The sequence below is a fragment of the Fulmarus glacialis genome, unplaced genomic scaffold, assembly GCF_000690835.1.
Source record: "Fulmarus glacialis isolate BGI_N327 unplaced genomic scaffold, ASM69083v1 scaffold29547, whole genome shotgun sequence".
Taxonomy (NCBI): Eukaryota; Metazoa; Chordata; class Aves; order Procellariiformes; family Procellariidae; genus Fulmarus; species Fulmarus glacialis.
This window is the reverse complement of record NW_009225556.1, coordinates 22,060-25,010: the sequence shown is the minus strand read 5'-3', so window position 1 is coordinate 25,010 and position 2,951 is coordinate 22,060. Positions and strand designations below refer to the sequence as shown.

At 48.4% G+C, this 2,951-nt stretch overlaps 1 protein-coding gene across 1 annotated transcript in view; it reads right to left on the bottom strand.

Annotated features, from left to right (window-relative positions):
• Positions 1-1,877: 1,877 nt before the first annotated feature.
• LOC104080217 (casein kinase II subunit alpha) overlaps positions 1,878-2,951 on the bottom strand; it is a 9,995-nt gene continuing 8,921 nt past the window's right edge. The window contains exons 11-12 of the mRNA XM_009582527.1: positions 2,642-2,728; positions 1,878-2,186 (exon numbers count right to left, since the gene is read on the bottom strand). Of these exons, the coding sequence (XP_009580822.1) occupies positions 2,071-2,186; positions 2,642-2,728 (203 nt within the window). The 3' untranslated portion in view covers positions 1,878-2,070. The remainder of the gene's footprint in view (positions 2,187-2,641; positions 2,729-2,951) is intronic.

Sequence of the window (2,951 nt, the reverse complement as noted above, 5' to 3'; positions counted from 1 at the left end):
GAGCCGCGAGCGCCCGGGTTGCAAAACCAGAAATAATAGAAGAGAACCGGGCTGAAGGTCCCGTGTAGCTCGGAACCGAGTGCAACCAAGCTGTTATTTTTGTCAGACTGGGTGCTCTTGCGTTACAGCACATCAAGGAAACGGTCAACACAGTCCAACTTCCGCATCATTCTAGGATATAAAAGATGAAGCACGATGTATTTCCACCGGATAGAGTGATCCCCGCTACCCCGATGCATGCGAAAAACCTCATGTCCCCCGCCAGCGATCCTCACAGAAAGGGACCGTGTCTCACCTTCTCCTGCCCTGCTTCTCTTCAGTCGGTTCAACCCAGCCCACACACCCCACCCTGCCTTGCAAAATTAACTGAATTAACACGGACGTACGTGGCCATCACCCCCCAAAGAACAAACTTCAGAGGACAAGCAGGAGCCCAAGGCCAAGGTTTCAGCACCAGCTGGGGAGTGGGAAGAGCACCCAATGCCCAGGACAAGCGACTGCTGCGATGGCTTTAGGATGGAAGGTGACCGAGAGGAACGGGTGCTGCTGAGCTTACAGCCGCTCCAGCTGAGCTCCGCAAGCGTTACAGGACTAAAAACAAGTCATTGAAATCCAGTGAATGGCAACACACACAAAAAACTAAGAAATGGATCAGCATCTCCACTCCCCATCCATCAGGGCTGAGATGAAGAGGAGGGTTTTTTGGTTTTATGGCAAAAAAATCCTTCTCCCAGGAGATACTTTGGCTTGTGACATTTGTGTAAGGCTTCTCTGCACTGCTCACCCTGCAAGGTGCGTGTGAACGGGGACACAGCCCTGTGTCAGAGTGTACCACCACCCCGGGGAGGCCTCTACACAGGGCACTTAAATCTAACCTCGATAAATAAAACCAAATGTTTATTTACACCAAAGAATTCCAACACTGGATCTTTCACATATGAAGGACAAAGTATATATACACAGCAAGGGGTAGCAGGGCTGTAACAAGGGTGCTTTTCCGTTGTCAATGATAATATTTGTCCACAATTACTGATCTACCATTTCAGTTTAAGTTAACGTCTGCTCGCTCCTTCCTCTCAGTGCATATTTACAAGACTGTGAGGTAACTGGTATTCTCACCACATGGCACGTGAGGGAGGGGATGGTGGGTGAAGATGTGATATCGGACTTGGCGCAGTCTGATTTTTCCAGCTTTAAGTAGCCACCAGCTTGAAACCTATATAAACAATTTAAAAACAATATACCCAATAACAAACTAATTCCAGAGATCCAAGCCAAGCAATGGCAGGAAGAGCCCTCCATGAGAAAGGGGCTGATCAGAGAACAGCTTGCTCTACAGGAGCACCTTTCTCAGGAGGTGGCAAGGACTCCAATTGGATCAGTAACTTCATCTTTTAAGACTAAAATTACATGCAAGGGGGCGAGTTGGCATTCTGATTGGCTCCTAAGGAGACATGATTCAATCCAATTAGGGTTTCAGACATTATCTGCACTTACTTTTTTTAAGCTTATACCACCTCTCCATACTGGAATTGTCTCCTCAGTGTACCCCGGCTGAGTCATATGCAGGACATGGGGTTAAAGTGAGTGGTACTTTAAGAATCCCCCTCCCCTGCCTCACGAAGACTTGGTTTGGTAGTCTCTGGAGAACAGCACAATCCCCCAGGGTGTAGGCTCGTGGAGGAGTAATGGTGGGAACATGAAGAGAAGAGATTTCCAGCAGGATGCAAGAGCTTGGAAATGCTGTTGATTCATCTTTGTTCTTAAATGAAGAGTACTTTTTTTTGGGGAAAAAAAATTGTCCGAGAAATATTCCATCTGTAGGTATTTTCAGGGAATCCCCTGAGTTACGAAAAGTTCAAGTAAAAAAAGAAAAATCAGCCTATAATAATTTTGTATATAATGACTGAACTACTATAAATCCACAAGCAACAGTTCAGACACGGTGCCTCCAAAGCGTTCATCCCCTCCCTTCCCCTGCCAGGCACGAGCTGCGTCCTGAGGAGAGGTGGAGGGGGAAACCTCTTCCCCACCTGACTCAGCTCAGGCAGCAGGAGACAGAGCCCATCACTACTGCTGAGCGCCTGCAGCAGCTGGAACGGGCATCCCCAGAGTGGTGGTGGCAGAAATGACGGGTGAGCCTGCTAGAGGTCCAAGGGGTGAAGGTGTTGGCACTGAAGAAATCCCTGGAAGAGAGACGGGTAAGCAGGAATTAGAGCGAAACCAGTGCATCGCTATCCAGGGCAGCTCAGCTTCTTAAATGAAGTGGTATCTTTGCAGGTCAGTTTGCTGCCGCTTTGTTACGTTTTTGGAGCTGCCAAAATAAGCTGAGACTAAAGATCTGTCACTGTACTCTGCAGCCGCTGAAAAGAGCGCAGATTTGTATACATACAAGTGTCACTGATGGGCAGATGTATGGCAGGATCACTGTCCTTCAAACTGCTGCCAAAAAATCCATCTGCAAAGCGCTTTTTAAAACAAGACCAGAAAAGCAGTCAGGCTGCAGCAGGGCCTTATTTATCTCCCACCCACTTCGTCATAGCCCTCCTTGCCCTTGTCCTCGGTCCCTAGAGATGATCCACACACGTGTGTAAATGCTTTAAAATGCCATGCACCAAGAAGAGTCAAGAGCAGAACTGACCTGACATCATACTGGCACTGCTGACAGGAGTGCTGCCACCCGGCATGTTGGACGAGCCCATCCGAGCTTGGTCTTTCACGATGGGATCTAGGAAGAGCACACTACCCTTAGACACCGTGTTGCCAGACAGCAGCTGAAGCACACTGATTGCCCGCGACCTCTGTGCTCAGCCAGTCCTGCCAAGCTGCCTACATCAAATAATATCAACCATCATCTACCAGAACACAGAAGTTTCCACCAACCCTAGTGGGAAGCACCCAAGAAGGTATCAAGGTAATGTGATCAGTGAAAAGTCGCCTAAATGATGCGC